The sequence below is a fragment of the Oncorhynchus clarkii genome, chromosome 26, assembly GCF_045791955.1.
Source record: "Oncorhynchus clarkii lewisi isolate Uvic-CL-2024 chromosome 26, UVic_Ocla_1.0, whole genome shotgun sequence".
NCBI classification, from domain to species: Eukaryota; Metazoa; Chordata; class Actinopteri; order Salmoniformes; family Salmonidae; genus Oncorhynchus; species Oncorhynchus clarkii.
This window is the reverse complement of record NC_092172.1, coordinates 45104525-45120801: the sequence shown is the minus strand read 5'-3', so window position 1 is coordinate 45120801 and position 16277 is coordinate 45104525. Positions and strand designations below refer to the sequence as shown.

The 16277-nt window shown below is 49.6% G+C and overlaps 1 protein-coding gene across 4 annotated transcripts in view; it reads left to right on the top strand.

The window, feature by feature from the left end:
- Nucleotides 1-16277, top strand: part of LOC139384967 (GATOR2 complex protein WDR59-like) — a 61920-nt gene that overhangs the window by 32559 nt on the left and 13084 nt on the right. For 2 of the 4 annotated variants that reach the window (XR_011628895.1, XM_071129925.1), the window contains exons 16-20: nt 3862-4088; nt 4438-4591; nt 10524-10571; nt 13319-13452; nt 14240-14321. Coding sequence is in view for 3 of the 4 variants with exons in the window: in XM_071129925.1 (XP_070986026.1) it covers nt 3862-4088; nt 4438-4591; nt 10524-10571; nt 13319-13452; nt 14240-14321 (645 nt within the window). In the remaining variant the exon portion in view is untranslated. The remainder of the gene's footprint in view (nt 1-3861; nt 4089-4437; nt 4592-10523; nt 10572-13318; nt 13453-14239; nt 14322-16277) is intronic. The other 2 variants (XM_071129926.1, XM_071129927.1) reach the window with 2 other exon arrangements.

Here is a 16277-nt window from a genome sequence, read left to right as displayed (position 1 = left end):
GAAAACAGGCTACCTAAGTATGGTTCTCAATCAGAGACAACGGTTGACAGCTGCCTCTGATTGGGAACCATACCAGGCCAAACACATAGAAATACCAAACATAGAACAAAAACATCAAAGGCCCACCTCAAGCCCCGACCAGCCCAACTCACGCCCCGACCACCCCAACTCACGCCCCGACCAGCCCAACTCACGCCCCGACCACCCCAACTCACGCCCCGACCACCCCAACTCACGCCCCGACCACCCCAACTCAAGCCCTGACCAGCCCAACTCACGCCCCGACCAGCCCAACTCACGCCCCGACCACCCCAACTCAAGCCCTGACCAGCCCAACTCACGCCCCGACCAGCCCAACTCACGCCCCGACCACCCCAACTCACGCCCTGACCAGCCCAACTCACGCCCCGACCAGCCCAACTCACGCCCCGACCACCCCAACTCACGCCCCGACCACCCCAACTCACGCCCTGACCAGCCCAACTCACGCCCCGACCAGCCCAACTCACGCCCCGACCAGCCCAACTCACGCCCCGACCACCCCAACTCACGCCCCGACCACCCCAACTCACGCCCTGACCAGCCCAACTCACGCCCCGCCCACCCCAACTCACGCCCCGACCACCCCAACTCACGCCCCGACCAGCCCAACTCACGCCCCGACCAGCCCAACTCACGCCCCGACCACCCCAACTCACGCCCCGACCAGCCCAACTCACGCCCCGACCAGCCCAACTCACGCCCCGACCAGCCCAACTCACGCCCCGACCACCCCAACTCACGCCCTGACCACCCCAACTCACGCCCTGACCAGCCTAAAATAGAAACATACATAAGGAACGAAGGTCAGGACGTGACAGTAAGGAGGAAGTCAGAGACCTGGCCGTGTGGTGCCAGTCAGGAAACTAAAAAGATTTGGCATGGGTCCTGAGATCCTCAAAAAGTTCTACAGCTGCACCATCGAGAGCATGGTTACATCACTGCCTGGTACGGCAACTGCTCGGCCTCTGACCGCAAGGCACTACAGAGGGTAGTGCGTACAGCCCAGTACATCACTGGGGCCAAGCTGCCTGCCATCCAGGACTTTATACCAGGCGGTGTCAGAGGAAGGCCCTAAAAATGGTCAAAGACCCCAGCCACCCCAGTCATAGACTGTTCTCTCTGCTACCACATGGCAAGCGGTATCGGAGTGCCAAGTCTAGGACAAAAAGGCTTCTCAACAGTTTTTACCCCCAAGTCATAAGACTCCTGAACAGGTAACCAAATGGCTACCCGGACTATTTGCATTGTGTGCCCCCCCGCCCCAACCCCTCGTTTTACGCTACTGCTACTCTCTGTTTATCATATATGCATAGTCACTTTAACTATACATCCATGTACATACTACCTCAATTGGCCCGATCAACCAGTGCTCTGGCACATTGGCTAACCAGGCTATCTGCATTGTGTCCCACCACCCGCCAACCCCTCTTTACGCTACTGCTACTCTCTGTTCATCATATATGCATAGTCACTTTAACCATATCTACATGTACATACTACCTCATTCAGCCTGACTAACCGGTGTCTGTATATAGCCTCGCTACTTTTATAGCATCGCTACTTTTATAGCATCGCTGCTGTATATAGCCTGTCTTTTTACTGTTGTTTTTTTTCTTTACTTACCTATTGTTCACCTAATACCTTTTTTGCACTATTGGTTAGAGCCTGTAAGTAAGCATTTCACTGTAAGGGGAAGGTGAATACCTGTTGTATTCAGCGCACGTGACAAATAAACTTTGATTTCATTTGATTTCATCACACTCCCAGTTGGTCAGAAGTTTACATACACTCAATTAGTATTTGGTAGCATTGCCTTTAAATTGTTTAACTTGGGTCAAATGTTTTGGGAAGCCTTCCGCAAGCTTCCCACAATAAGTTGGGTGAATTTTGGCCCATTCCTCCAGACAGAGCTGGTGTAACTGAGTCAGGTTTTTGTAGGCCTCCTTGCTCACACACACTTTTTCAGTTCTGCCCACACATTTTCTATAGGATTGAGGTCAGTGCTTTGTGATGGCCACTCCAATACCTTGACTTTGTTGTCCTTAAGCCATTTTACCACAACTTTGGAAGTATGCTTGGCGTCATTGTCCATTTGGAAGACCCATTTGCGACCAAGCTTTAACTTCCTGACTGATCTCTTGAGATGTTGCTTCAATATATCCACATAATTTTCCTACCTCATGATGCCATATTTTGTAAAGTGCACCATTCCCTCCTGCAGCAAAGCACCCCCACAACATGATGCTGCCACCCCCGTGCTTCACTGTTGGGATGGTGTTCTTTGGCTTGCAAGCCTCCCCCTTTTACTTTCAAAAATAACGATGGTCATTATGGACAAACTTTCAGGGCACAGCCTATTGGCTACTGTCTAAACTGTCAGGGTACAGCCTATTGGCTACTGTCTAAACTGTCAGGATACAGCCTATTGGCTACTGTCTAAACTGTCAGGGTACAGCCTCAGTTCATTGGAAACGTGCACCGGAAGTTGCTCAAAATTCTCACAACTTTCAAGTGTTGCTTAGTGCACCAAAACATTAGATTAGTCTTAGACAGGCCTGCAATCTGAAGGTCTCTTCTAGTCTTAGACAGGCCTGCAATCTGAAGGTCTCTTCTAGTCTTAGACAGGCCTGCAATCTGAAGGCCTCTTCTAGTCTTAGACAGGCCTGCAATCTGAAGGCCTCTTCTAGTCTTAGACAGGCCTGCAATCTGAAGGCCTCTTCTAGTCTTAGACAGGCCTGCAATCTGAAGCCCTCTTCTAGTCTTAGACAGGCCTGCAATCTGAAGGCCTCTTCTAGTTTTAGACAGGCCTGCAATCTGAATGCCTCTTCTAGTCTTAGACAGGCCTGCAATCTGAAGGCCTCTTCTAGTCTTAGACAGGCCTGCAATCTGAAGGTCTCCTCTAGTCTTAGACAGGCCTGCAATCTGAAGGCCTCTTCTAGTCTTACGAGGGGCTGTCTCAGCAGGATACGAGGGGCTGTCCCGGCGGGATACGAGGGGCTGTCCCAGCGGGATACGAGGGGCTGTCCCAGCGGGATACGAGGGGCTGTCCCAGCGGTATACGAGGGGCTGTCCCAGCGGGATACGAGGGGCTGTCCCAGCGGGATACGAGGGGCTGTCCCAGCGGGATACGAGGGGCTGTCCCAGCGGGATACGAGGGGCTGTCCCAGCGGGATACGAGGGGCTGTCCCAGCGGGATACGAGGGGCTGTCCCAGCGGGATACGAGGGGCTGTCTCAGCAGGATACGAGAGGCTGTCCCAGCGGGATACGAGGGGCTGTCCCAGCGGGATACGAGAGGCTGTCCCAGCGGTATACAAGGGTCTGACCCAGCCGTGTACGAGGGGCTGTCCCAGCGGGATACGAGGGGCTGTCCCAGCGGGATACGAGAGGCTGTCCCAGCGGGATACGAGGGGCTGTCCCAGTGGATACGAGGGGCTGTCCCAGCGGGATACGAGGGGCTGTCCCAGCGGGATACGAGGGGCTGTCTCAGCGGGATACGAGGGGCTGTCCCAGCGGGATACGAGGGGCTGTCCCAGCGGGATACGAGGGGCTGTCCCAGCGGGATACGAGGGGCTGTCCCAGCGGTATACGAGGGGCTGTCCCAGCGGTATACGAGGGGCTGTCCCAGCGGGATACGAGGGGCTGTCCCAGCGGGATACGAGGGGCTGTGCCAGCGGTATACGAGGGGCTGTCCCAGCGGGATACGAGGGGCTGTCCCAGCGGGATACGAGGGGCTGTCCCAGCGGGATACGAGGGGCTGTCCCAGCGGGATACGAGGGGCTGTCCCATAACAGTATGTATTCTCTGTTCTCGCTCCATAGACCCAGGAGGATGGTAGTGCTGCCAATCCGTACGTCCTGTCTAACCCTGTGACCCCTGCTCTGCCAGCCTTCCCCCGGGTCACCAACACCTACGGTTCCTACCAGGATGCCAACATCCCCTTCCCTCGTACCTCTGGGGCTCGCTTCTGTGGCACCGGCTGCTTGGTGTACTTCACAAGACCCATCACTATGCATCGCTCGGTACCACCCACTGAACCCACACCCAGGTACACTTTATACTGCTGCACTCATTAATATGTGTGTGTTGACCTGTTATCTGTGTGTGTTGACTTGTTTTGTGTGTGTGTGTGTTAACCTGCCTCTGTGTGTCCCCAGGTCCCTGTCGGCCCTGTCTCCGTACCACAGTGGGGTCCTTGTTAACCTGCCTCTGTGTGTCCCCCAGGTCCCTGTCTCTGTACCACAGTGGGGTCCTTGTTAACCTGTCTCTGTGTGTCCCCAGGTCCCTGTCTCCGTACCACAGTGGGGTCCTTGTTAACCTGCCTCTGTGTGTCCCCCAGGTCCCTGTCCCCGTACCACAGTGGGGTCCTTGTTAACCTGTCTCTGTGTGTCCCCCAGGTCCCTGTCGGCCCTGTCTGCGTACCACAGTGGGGTCCTGACTCCTATGAAGATGCGTAGTGAGTCTCAGAGCTCTCTGAGGCTGTACAGTGGCAGCCCCACCCACACGGACAAGGACCATGTCTCCATATCATCATTCTACTACAAAGAACGGGTGAGACACACACTGGGGAGCGAAGGACACACACTGGGGAGCGAAGGACACACACAACACACACTGGGGAGCGTAGGACACGCACTGGGGAGCGTAGGACACACACAACACGCACTGGGGTTTATTATGGATCCCCATTAGTTCCTGCCAAGGCAGCAGCTACTCTTCCTGGGGTTTGTTATGGATCCCCATTAGTTCCTGCCAAGGCAGCAGCTACTCTTCCTGGGGTTTGTTATGGATCCCCATTAGTTCCTGCCAAGGCAGCAGCTACTCTTCCTGGGGTTTATTATGGATCCCCATTAGTTCCTGTCAAGGCAGCAGCTACTCTTCCTGGGGTTTGTTATGGATCCCCATTAGTTCCTGTCAAGGCAGCAGCTACTCTTCCTGGGGTTTGTTATGGATCCCCATTAGTTCCTGCCAAGGCAGCAGCTACTCTTCCTGGGGTTTATTATGGATCCCCATTAGTTCCTGTCAAGGCAGCAGCTACTCTTCCTGGGGTTTGTTATGGATCCCCATTAGTTCCTGCCAAGGCAGCAGCTACTCTTCCTGGGGTTTGTTATGGATCCCCATTAGTTCCTGCCAAGGCAGCAGCTACTCTTCCTGGGGTTTATTATGGATCCCCATTAGTTCCTGTCAAGGCAGCAGCTACTCTTCCTGGGGTTTGTTATGGATCCCCATTAGTTCCTGTCAAGGCAGCAGCTACTCTTCCTGGGGTTTGTTATGGATCCCCATTAGTTCCTGCCAAGGCAGCAGCTACTCTTCCTGGGGTTTATTATGGATCCCCATTAGTTCCTGTCAAGGCAGCAGCTACTCTTCCTGGGGTTTGTTATGGATCCCCATTAGTTCCTGCCAAGGCAGCAGCTACTCTTCCTGGGGTTTGTTATGGATCCCCATTAGTTCCTGCCAAGGCAGCAGCTACTCTTCCTGGGGTTTATTATGGATCCCCATTAGTTCCTGTCAAGGCAGCAGCTACTCTTCCTGGGGTTTGTTATGGATCCCCATTAGTTCCTGTCAAGGCAGCAGCTACTCTTCCTGGGGTTTGTTATGGATCCCCATTAGTTCCTGCCAAGGCAGCAGCTACTCTTCCTGGGGTTTATTATGGATCCCCATTAGTTCCTGTCAAGGCGGCAGCTACTCTTCCTGGGGTTTATTATGGATCCCCATTAGTTCCTGCCAAGGCAGCAGCTACTCTTCCTGGGGTTTATTATGGATCCCCATTAGTTCCTGTCAAGGCGGCAGCTACTCTTCCTGGGGTTTATTATGGATCCCCATTAGTTCCTGCCAAGGCAGCAGCTACTCTTGCTGGGGTTCAGTATGTATCCCCATTAGTTCCTGCCAAGGCAGCAGCTACTCTTCCTGGGGTTTATTATGGATCCCCATTAGTTCCTGCCAAGGCAGCAGCTACTCTTCCTGGGGTTTATTATGGATCCCCATTAGTTCCTGTCAAGGCAGCAGATACTCTTCCTGGGGTTTATTATGGATCCCCATTAGTTCCTGCCAAGGCAGCAGATACTCTTCCTGGGGTTTATTATGGATCCCCATTAGTTCCTGCCAAGGCAGCAGATACTCTTCCTGGGGTTTATTATGGATCCCCATTAGTTCCTGCCAAGGCAGCAGCTACTCTTCCTGGGGTTTATTATGGATCCCCATTAGTTCCTGCCAAGGCAGCAGCTACTCTTCCTGGGGTTTATTATGGATCCCCATTAGTTCCTGCCAAGGCAGCAGCTACTCTTCCTGGGGTTTATTATGGATCCCCATTAGTTCCTGCCAAGGCAGCAGCTACTCTTCCTGGGGTTTATTATGGATCCCCATTGGTTCCTGCCAAGGCAGCAGCTACTCTTCCTGGGGTTTATTATGGATCCCCATTAGTTCCTGCCAAGGCAGCAGCTACTCTTCCTGGGGTTTATTATGGATCCCCATTAGTTCCTGCCAAGGCAGCAGCTACTCTTCCTGGGGTTTATTATGGATCCCCATTAGTTCCTGTCAAGGCAGCAGCTACTCTTCCTGGGGTTTATTATGGATCCCCATTAGTTCCTGCCAAGGCAGCAGCTACTCTTCCTGGGGTTTATTATGGATCCCCATTAGTTCCTGTCAAGGCAGCAGCTACTCTTCCTGGGGTCCAAACACATTAAGGCACTTAAATTACATATAAAACAGTACATCATATAACATTATTACACTACTACGTATGTACAATACTAAATGTTTAATACCACCCTATCTCTGAAACTCACTTAGATAATACATTTGATGACACAGTGGTAGCAATACATGGTTGTAACGTCTACAGAAAAGACAGAAATGCCAGTGGTGGAGGTGTTGCTGTTTATATTCAGAACTACATTCCTGTAAATATTAGAGAGGATCTCATGTTAAATACTGTTGAAGTAATCTGGCTACAGGTTCACCTGCCTCACATAAAGCCCATTCTGGTGGGAAGCTGCTATAGACCACCAAGTGTTAACAGTCAGTATCTGGATAATATTAAATACTGTTGAGGTAATCTGGCTACAGGTTCACCTGCCTCACCTAAAACCCATTCTGGTGGGACGCTGCTATAGACCACCAAGTGCTAACAGTCAGTATCTGGATAATATGTGTGAAATGGTTGATAATGTATGTGATACCCACAGGGAGGTATATTTTCTGGGTGATTTAAATATTGACCTACATTCATCAGGCTGCCCAATCAAGAGAAAGCTTCAAACAGTAACCAGTGCCTGCAACCTGGTTCAGGTCATCAGTCAACCTACCAGGGTAGTTACAAACAGCACAGGAATGAAATCATCAACATGTGTTGATCACATCTTCACTAATGCTGCAGAAATTGCTGTAAAGTAGTATCCAGATCCATCGGATGTAGTGATCACAATATAGTAGCCATATCTAGGAAAACCAAAGTTCCAAAGGCTGGGCCTAATAGAGTGTATAAGAGGTCATACAATACGTTCTGTAGTGATTCCTATGTTGATAATGTTGATAATGTAAATAATATATGCTGGTCTGTGATGAGTAATGAGGAGCAACCAGACGCTGCTGGTCTGTGGTGTGTAATGAGGAGCAACCAGACGCTGCTGGTCTGTGGTGTGTAATGAGGAGCAACCAGACGCTGCTGGTCTGTGGTGTGTAATGAGGAGCAACCAGACGCTGCTGGTCTGTGGTGTGTAATGAGGAGCAACCAGACGCTGCTGGTCTGTGGTGTGTAATGAGGAGCAACCAGACGCTGCTGGTCTGTGGTGTGTAATGAGGAGCAACCAGACGCTGCTGGTCTGTGGTGTGTAATGAGGAGCAACCAGACGCTGCTGGTCTGTGGTGTGTAATGAGGAGCAACCAGACGCTGCTGGTCTGTGGTGTGTAATGAGGAGCAACCAGACGCTGCTGGTCTGTGGTGTGTAATGAGGAGCAACCAGGCGCTGCTGGTCTGTGGTGTGTAATGAGGAACAACCAGACGCTGCTGGTCTGTCGTGTGTAATGAGGAGCAACCAGACGCTGCACTTGACACATTTATGAAATTGCTTATTCCAGTTACTAATAAGCACCCATTAAGAAAATGACTGTAAAAACTGTTAAATCCCCTTCGATTGATGAGGAATTGAAAAATGGTTGAGAGGGAAGAGGCAAAAGGTAATGCAAATTAGTCTGCCAGCAGATGTGACTAATCTAAATAAAAATAAGAAACTATACTTCTGAAATAAAGATAAATGATATAAACAATGATAGTAAACAGCTTTGAAGCACCTTGAATTACATTTTGAGAGATAAAAGCCAACTCTGCTCCATCATTCATTGAATCAGATGGCTCATTCATCACAAAACCCACTGAAATTGCCAACTACTTTAATGACATTTTAATTTGCGAGATAAGCAAACTTCGGGATGACATGCCAGCAACAAACGCTGAGACTACACATCCAGGTATATCGGACCAAATTTTGAAAGACAAGAATTGTACTTTTGAATTCTGTAATGTCAGTATGGAAGAGGTGAAAAAAAATATTGTTGTCTATCAACAATGACAAGCCACCAGGGTCTGACAATCTGAATGGAAAATATACTGAGGATAATTGCAGACAATATTGCCACTCCTATTTGCCAGATTCTAGTAGGCTTAAATTTAAGATGTGGCAATATTGTCCGCTATTCTCCTCAGGCCTGGAGGGAAGCTAAATCATTCATCCCCCTAAGAAAAGTAAAGCCCCTTTTACTGGCTCAAATAGCTGACCAATCAGCCTGTTACCAACCCTTAGTATACTTCTGGAAAAAAAATTGTGTTTGACCAGATACAATGCTATTTCACAGTAAACAAATTGACAACAGACTTTCAGCACGCTTATAGAGAACGACATTCAACAAGCACGGCAAATTACTGATGATTGGTTGAGAGAAATTGTGGGGGCTGTTTTGTTAGATTTCAGTGTGGCTTTTGACTATGGTCGATAGTGGAATTCCCCAGGGTAGCTGTTTAGGCCCCTTGCTTTTTTCAAAATTTCTAATGACATACCACTGCCTTAACAACCCTATCAACGAGGCAGTCTCAACAGTGAAGAGGCGACTCCGGGATGCTGGCCTTCTAGGCAGAGTTCCTCTGTTCAGTGTCTATGTTCTTTTGCCCATCTTAATATTTAATTTTTATTGGCCAGTCTGAGATATGGCTTTTTCTTTACTCTGCCGAGAAGGCCAGCATCGCCTCTTCACTGTTGATGTTGAGACTGGTGTTTTGTGGGTACTATTTAATGATGATGCTGCCAGTTGAGGACTTGTGAGGCATCTGTTTCTCAAACTAACCACTCTAATGTCCCTGTCCTCTTGCTCAGTTGTAGACCAGGTCCTCCAACTCCTCTTTCTATTCTGGTTAGGGACAGTTTGCGCTGTTCTGTGAAGGGAGTAGACTGATGAGTTTCAAAAGAAAGTTCTTTGTTTCTAGCCATTTTGAGCCTGTAATCAAACCCACAAATGCTGATGCTCCAGATACTCAACTAGTCTAAAAGTCATTCATTATACTGTAGCTATAACTAGTAACTACTAGGTCATTCATTATACTGTAGCTATAACTAGTAACTACCTAGGTCATTAATTATACTGTAGCTATAACTAGTAACCTCCTAGGTCATTAATTATACTGTAGCTATAACTAGTAACTACTAGGTCATTAATTATACTGTAGCTATAACTAGTAACTACCTAGGTCATTAATTATACTGTAGCTATAACTAGTAACTACCTAGGTCATTAATTATACTGTAGCTATAACTAGTAACTACCTAGGTCATTAATTATACTATAGCCAAAACTAGTAACTACCTAGGTCATTAATTATACTATAGCTATAACTAGTAACTACCTAGGTCATTAATTATACTATAGCTATAACTAGTAACTACCTAGGTCATTAATTATACTATAGCTATAACTAGTAACTACCTATGTCATTAATTATACTGTAGCTATAACTAGTAACTACCTAGGTCCTTCATTCCCATTCTGTTCTCTGCACCTTGTGGTTGATGTGTTTACCTTCATGGTTGTTTTGTGTCCCTCCTCTCCCTTCCCTCCTCTCCTCTCCCTTCCCTCCTCTCCCTTCCCTCCTCTCCTCTCCCTTCCCTCTTCTCTCCTCTCCCTTCCCTCCTATCCTCTCCTCTCCTCTCCCTTCCCTTCCCTCCTCTCCTCTCCCTTCCCTCCTCTCCTCTCCCTTCCCTCCTCTCCTCTCTTCTCCCTTCCCTCCTCTCCTCTCTTCTCCCTTCCCTCCTCTCCTCTCCTCTCCCTTCCCTCCTCTCCCCTCCCTCCTCTCCTCTCCCTTCCCTCCTCTCCCCTCCCTCCTCTCCTCTCCCTTCCCTGTGTGTTGGCTGTCCCGCTGACTGGCATGCCTCCCCTGGCCCGCCCCCCTCCTCCCATCTCTGTGCTGTGGTTGGTCCACTCTATCTCCACCAATCAGAAGCCTCCTCAGTCTGGCCTTCGCCGCTGGTCCATTCATGACTGCCCGGTATTTGGTTCCCACGCCCTCCTTCCGTCCATCCCTCTATCCGCCTCTCTCTCCGCCTCTCCTCTTGGGCTTTCTTCAGGGTCTCTCCTGTCTCTCTCTGTGTCTCTCTCTCCGCCTCTCCTCTTGGATTTTCTTCAGGGTCTCTCTTGTCTCTCTCTGTGTCTCTCTCTCCGCCTCTTTCCTCTTGGGCTTTCTTCAGGGTCTCTCCTCTCTCTCTGTGTCTCTCTCTCCGCCTCTCTCCTCTTGGGCTTACTTCAGGGTCTCTTCTGTCTCTCTCTCCACCTCTCTCCTCTTGGGCTTTCTTCAGGGTCTCTCCTGTCTCTCTCTGTGTCTCTCTCTCCACCTCTCTCCTCTTGGGCTTTCTTCAGGGTCTCTGCTGTCTCTCTGTTCTCCTCTCTGGACCCTGCATGATGTCACTAAGTCACTTTAACCTGTATAACCATGTTTTATCATGACTCAACCTCTCTCTCTGTTGTTGTTTCTCTCTCTCGCTCTCTCTCTCTCTCTCTCTCTCTCTCTGTCTCTGTCTCTCTTCAATGATGGCAAAGTCTGTTACTTACAAATTCTTAACACTTGAGGTAAGGTTGTGTGATTGCTTCCTTGAGGTAAGGTTGTGTGATTGCTTCCTTGAGGTAAGGTTGTGTGATTGCTTCCTTGAGGTAAGGTTGTGTGATTGGTTCCTTGAGGTAAGGTTGTGTGATTGCTGGCAACAACATCAACAAATGTTCAAATTCCTCTTGTTCAAATTCCTTAGTAATTGACATCAATAATTGTTGACCATTTCAGAAACGTAAAAGACATTAGTCAACATGAGAGTTGAGTTCAACCTCCCAGTAATGTAGCTTTAGGCCTGTTGGCCTCTCACAAATTCTCACCACAATGCCTTCCAGACCTGGGGTGGAGGTCTAGAGTCTATACCAGACCTGGGGAGGAGGTCTAGAGTCTATACCAGACCTGGGGAGGAGGTCTAGAGTCTATACCAGACCTGGGGAGGAGGTCTAGAGTCTATACCAGACCTGGGGAGGAGGTCTAGAGTCTATACCAGACCTGGGGAGGAGGTCTAGAGTCTACACCAGACCTGGGGAGGAGGTCTAGAGTCTATACCTGACCTGGGGAGGAGGTTTAGAATCTACAGCAGACCTGGGCAGGAGGTTTAGAATCTACAGCAGACCTGGGGAGGAGGTCTAGAGTCTATACCAGACCTTGGGAAGTGTTCTAGAGTCTACACCAGACCTGGGGAGGAGGTCTAGAGTCTATACCAGACCTGGGGAGGAGGTCTAGAGTCTATACCTGACCTGGGGAGGAGGTCTAGAGTCTATATCAGACCTGGGGAGGAGGTCTAGAGTCTATACCAGACCTGGGGAGGAGGTCTAGAGTCTATACCTGACCTGGGGAGGGGGTCTAGAGTCTATACCAGACCTGGGGTGGAGGTCTAGAGTCTACACCAGACCTGGGAAGGAGGTCTAGAGTCTACAGCAGACCTGGGGAGGAGGTCTAGAGTCTACAGCAGACCTGGGGAGGAGGTCTAGAGTCTATACCTGACCTGGGGAGGAGGTCTAGAGTCTATACCAGACCTGGGGTGGAGGTCTAGAGTCTACACCAGACCTGGGAAGGAGGTCTAGAGTCTACAGCAGACCTGGGGAGGAGGTCTAGAGTCTACAGCAGACCTGGGGAGGAGGTCTAGAGTCTACACCAGACCTGGGGAGGAGGTCTAGAGTCTACACCAGACCTGGGGAGGAGGTCTAGAGTCTATACCAGACCTGGGGAGGAGGTCTAGAGTCTACACCAGACCTGGGAAGGAGGTCTAGAGTCTATACCAGACCTGGGTTCAGATCCTATTTTAAATCTTTCAAATACTTTCAGCGTTTGCTCTAGACTGTCTGGAGTGCCAGGTGGGAGTGGTTTGCCATTTTGGGACTAAACTATTGGTCCATTTAGCCAGGCGCGCTCAATCACCCACAGATAAAGTACATTCAATTATTTTCAGTACTGTTTGAACCCAGGTCTGGACCACTGCAACACCAGGTTGTCTATGGCCCTGATCTATGGTCAGTTCTGTCTGCTCTCACTAAAACACCAGGGTGTCTATGGCCCTGATCTATGGTCAGTTCGGTCTGGTCTCACTACAACACCAGGGTGTCTATGGCCCTGATCTATGGTCAGTTCTGTCTGGTCTCACTACAACACCAGGGTGTCTATAGCCCTGATCTATGGTCAGTTCTGTCTGGTCTCACTACAACACCAGGGTCTCTATAGCCCTGATCTATGGTCAGTTCTGTCTGGTCTCACTACAACACCAGGGTGTCTATAGCCCTGATCTATGGTCAGTTCTGTCTGGTCTCACTACAACACCAGGTTGTCTATAGCCCTGATCTATGGTCAGTTCTGTCTGGTCTCACTACAACACCAGGGTGTCTATAGCCCTGATCTATGGTCAGTTCTGTCTGGTCTCACTACAACACCAGGGTGTCTATAGCTCTGATCTATGGTCAGTTCTGTCTGGTCTCACTACAACACCAGGGTGTCTATAGCCCTGATCTATGGTCAGTTCTGTCTGGTCTCACTACAACACCAGGGTGTCTATAGCCCTGATCTATGGTCAGTTCTGTCTGGTCTCACTACAACACCAGGGTGTCTATAGCTCTGATCTATGGTCAGTTCTGTCTGGTCTCACTACAACACCAGGGTGTCTATAGCCCTGATCTATGGTCAGTTCTGTGATGTTGGTGTCTTTTTCTGTCTGTCAGAAGTCTCGTCGGTTCAAGACGAAGCGCGAGGGAGCCGACTACGGTAACAGACCCGTAAAGCTGGCAGGAAAAATCATCATCCAGGAGATCTCCTGTCTGCTGCCTGTTCACAAAGCCCTGGGGGAGACATACATGTGAGTTCATCACCCTGGGGGAGACATACATGTGAGTTCATCACCCTGGGGGAGACATACATGTGAGTTCATCACCCTGCGAGAGACATACATGTGAGATCATAACTATCACCCTGGGGGAGACATACATGTGAGTTCATCACCCTGGGGAAAAGATACATGTGAGTTCATCACCCTGGGGGAGACATACATGTGAGTTCATCACCCTGGGGGAGACATACATGTGAATTCATCATCCTGGGGAGACATGCATGTGAGTTCATCACCCTGGGGAAACATATATGTGAGTTCATAACCCTGGGGAAACATATATGTGAGTTCATCACCCTGGGGGAGACATACATGTGAGTTCATCACCCTGGGAAAGACATACATGTGAGTTCATCACCCCGGGGGAGACATGCATGTGAGTTCATCACCCTGGGGGAGACATACATGTGAGTTTATCACCCTGGGGAGACATACATGTGATTTCATCACCCTGGGGGAGACATACATGTGATTTCATCACCCTGGGGGAGACATACATGTGAGTTCATCACCCTGGGGGAGACATGCATGTGAGATCATAACTATCACCCTGGGGGAGACATACATGTGAGTTCATCACCCTGGGGAGACATACATGTGAGTTCATCACCCTGGGGGAGACATACATGTGAGTTCATCACCCTGGGGAGACATACATGTACATGTAACAGGCTCAAGACATCTTAATATTGTAATATAATGCCTTGCCCAACATTTTGAAACATCTGTAATGTGCTGTCTGTTTGTCCCTCTGCAGTCTGAATGTGAACGACATACAGGACACGTGTCAGAAGAATGCAGCAGCAGCTCTGGTGGTGGGACGCAGAGACGTGGCTAAGGTAGGACTGATCAGAGGTGTGGCTAAGGTAGGACTGATCAGAGAGACAGAGACGTGGCTAAGGTAGGACTGATCAGAGAGACAGAGACATGGCTAAGGTAGGACTGATCAAAGGCGTGACTAAGGTAGGACTGATCAGAGAGACAGAGACATGGCTAAGGTAGGACTGATCAAAGGCGTGACTAAGGTAGGACTGATCAGAGAGACAGAGACATGGCTAAGGTAGGACTGATCAGAGGCGTGACTAAGGTAGGACTGATCAGAGGTGTGGCTAAGGTAGGACTGATCAGAGGTGTGGCTAAGGTAGGACTGATCAGAGAGACAGAAACATGGCTAAGTTAGGACTGATCAAAGGCGTGACTAAGGTAGGACTGATCAGAGAGACAGAGACATGGCTAAGGTAGGACTGATCAGAGGCGTGACTAAGGTAGGACTGATCAGAGGCGTGGCTAAGTTAGGACTGATCAGAGAGACAGAGACATGGCTAAGGTAGGACTTATCACAGGCGTGACTAAGGTAGGACTGATCAGAGAGACAGAGACATGGCTAAGGTAGGACTGATCAGAGGCGTGACTAAGGTAGGACTGATCAGAGGCGTGGCTAAGGTAAGACTGATCAGAGAGACAGAGACATGGCTAAGGTAGGACTGATCAGAGGCGTGACTAAGGTAGGACTGATCAGAGGCGTGGCTAAGGTAAGACTGATCAGAGAGACAGAGACATGGCTAAGGTAGGACTGATCAGAGGCGTGACTAAGGTAGGACTGATCAGAGAGACAGAGACATGGCTAAGGTAGGACTGATCAGCGACGTGGCTAAGGTAGGACTGATCAGCGACGTGGCTAAGGTAGGACTGATCAGAGACGTGGCTAAGGTAGGACTGATCAGCGACGTGGCTAAGGTAGGACTGATCAGAGGCGTGGCTAAGGTAGGACTGATCAGAGGCGTGGCTAAGGTAGGACTGATCAGAGACGTGACTAAGGTAGGATTGATCAGAGGCGTGGCTAAGGTAGGACTGATCAGAGGCGTGGCTAAGGTAGGACTGATCAGAGGCGTGGCTAAGGTAGGACTGATCAGCGACGTGGCTAAGGTAGGACTGATCAGCGACGTGGCTAAGGTAGGACTGATCAGAGGCGTGGCTAAGGGGACTGATCAGAGGCGTGGCTAAGGTAGGACTGATCAGAGACGTGGCTAAGGTAGGACTGATCAGAGAGGTTATTAGCTCTGTATACTGTAGGGCCCTGTATTAACTCTGTGTACTGTAGGACCCTGTATTAACTCTGTATACTGTAGGTGTGGGCCCTGTATTAACTCTGTGTACTGTAGGGCCCTGTATTAACTCTGTGTACTGTAGGGCCCTGTATTAACTCTGTGTACTGTAGGTGTGGGCCCTATATTAACTCTGTGTACTGTAGGGCCCTGTATTAACTCTGTGTACTGTAGGACCCTGTATTAACTCTGTGTACTGTAGGTGTGGGCCCTATATTAACTCTGTGTACTGTAGGGCCCTGTATTAACTCTGTGTACTGTAGGACCCTGTATTAACTCTGTGTACTGTAGGACCCTGTATTAACTCTGTTTACTGTAGGTGTGGGCCCTGTATTAACTCTGTGTACTGTAGGGCCCTGTATTAACTCTGTGTACTGTAGGTGTGGGCCCTGTATTAACTCTGTGTACTGTAGGTGTGGACCCTGTATTAACTCTGTGTACTGTAGGTGTGGACCCTGTATTAACTCTGTGTACTGTAGGGCCCTGTATTAACTCTGTGTACTGTAGTACCCTGTATTAACTCTGTGTACTGTAGGTGTGGGCCCTGTATTAACTCTGTGTACTGTAGGTCCCTGTATTAGCTCTGTGTACTGTAGGTGTTAACTCTGTGTACTGTAGGACCCTGTATTAACTCTGTGTACTGTAGGACCCTGTATTAACTCTGTGTACTGTAGGTGTGGGCCCTGTATT